The sequence below is a fragment of the Mus caroli genome, chromosome 6 (genome assembly GCF_900094665.2).
Source record: "Mus caroli chromosome 6, CAROLI_EIJ_v1.1, whole genome shotgun sequence".
NCBI classification, from domain to species: Eukaryota; Metazoa; Chordata; class Mammalia; order Rodentia; family Muridae; genus Mus; species Mus caroli.
The window spans coordinates 116,706,575-116,707,776 of NC_034575.1; the positions used below are offsets into that span (position 1 = coordinate 116,706,575).

A 1,202-nucleotide genomic window follows, 5' to 3' on the forward strand; every position below is an offset into this window, starting at 1 on the left:
AACACCAACCACTATAAGATCTACCAAAATTGTTCTGCATCAAAGGTGAGTAAGAGACACATGGCGGGATTCAGATGTTGATTTTTCTGGCCTTTCTCTCCCATCTGTCAGGTGGATTTGGTCTTCCATCCAAATATCGGTCTTCCGGCCACACGTGCCCTCCTCAGTGTCATGGCTTCTCCTCAGTCTCTCTGTGGCCTGCGAGCTGTGGACCAAAGCGTACTGCTCACAAAGCCTGAGGCCGAGCTCTCTGCATCCCTGGTAAGTCCCNGTCAGCCTTGGAGATGACAAGCATGTGAGGGACTTGAAGCAAGGAGAAGTGCTTGGGTAATGCAAGACCTGTTGAAACTTCAGTGACATTGAGGAAGGGGAAGGAGAATGAATAAAATATATTACATGAAATTCTCAGGGCAGAGATAAAAGCATGAGAAAAACGACTATAGTCTCCTGTAGGTGAATAGTTTTGAACTCTGACAGACACTTTGCTTAGTGAGGAACAAGATGCTTGCCCATCNTCTCCTGCATCCCTCCTTTCATCTCACANTGCTAGCTATGGCAGGTGAAAGAATTATGCATGTATTTGCTTGGAACCAACCAGAAAATCAATAGTCTGAAAAGGTAAAAACCCAGTGCAAACTAACCAGAGAGACTTAGGATGCAAGCATCAATATCTTGCCCCAGATCAGATGGCTGTGCTGAACTGCTCAGCTTAGCAGTGCTGGGGGAGCATGAGGCAGGCTGTAAAAAGGGATGGAAGAGGGGTGTAGTTCTGCCAANTAAACAGGATTGTTTCTGATTGTAGAACCAGAGAGATCATGATCAATATGCTTATATAAAAGAGGGCAGGGTGGCCGAAACCCGTAACTCTGTAAATGCTATCATAATTGTTTTCAAGCTAGTTTTAACATGTTGGGAAGCGGATGCACTTCATGAGGTAGGTCTGGGTGGTCTGTTTGCCTGCTGTGAGACAACACAGACCCAATAGTGTTTCAGATTTCTGCTTTCATAAGAATGGTGCCAACTAAANTAAGGAACATCACAAAGTGAACATTATTACTGAAAAAAATAAACCATTGTACAAGGGACATTGAGAAACAAAATACTTGAATGACATAATGAAAACTTACACCATTGCCCATAACTACTTACCAGTACATTCTGATTATAGTTTGTCAAAGATTCATTCACATTTTCATAAAACA

General features: G+C 42.9%; 1 protein-coding gene across 1 annotated transcript in view; it reads left to right on the forward strand.

The window, feature by feature from the left end:
* Window positions 1–1,202, forward strand: part of LOC110295776 (alpha-2-macroglobulin-P) — a 37,157-nt gene that overhangs the window by 9,827 nt on the left and 26,128 nt on the right. Inside the window, exon 7 of the mRNA XM_029478258.1 lies at window positions 112–261. Coding sequence (XP_029334118.1) covers window positions 112–261 — 150 coding nt within the window. The remainder of the gene's footprint in view (window positions 1–111; window positions 262–1,202) is intronic.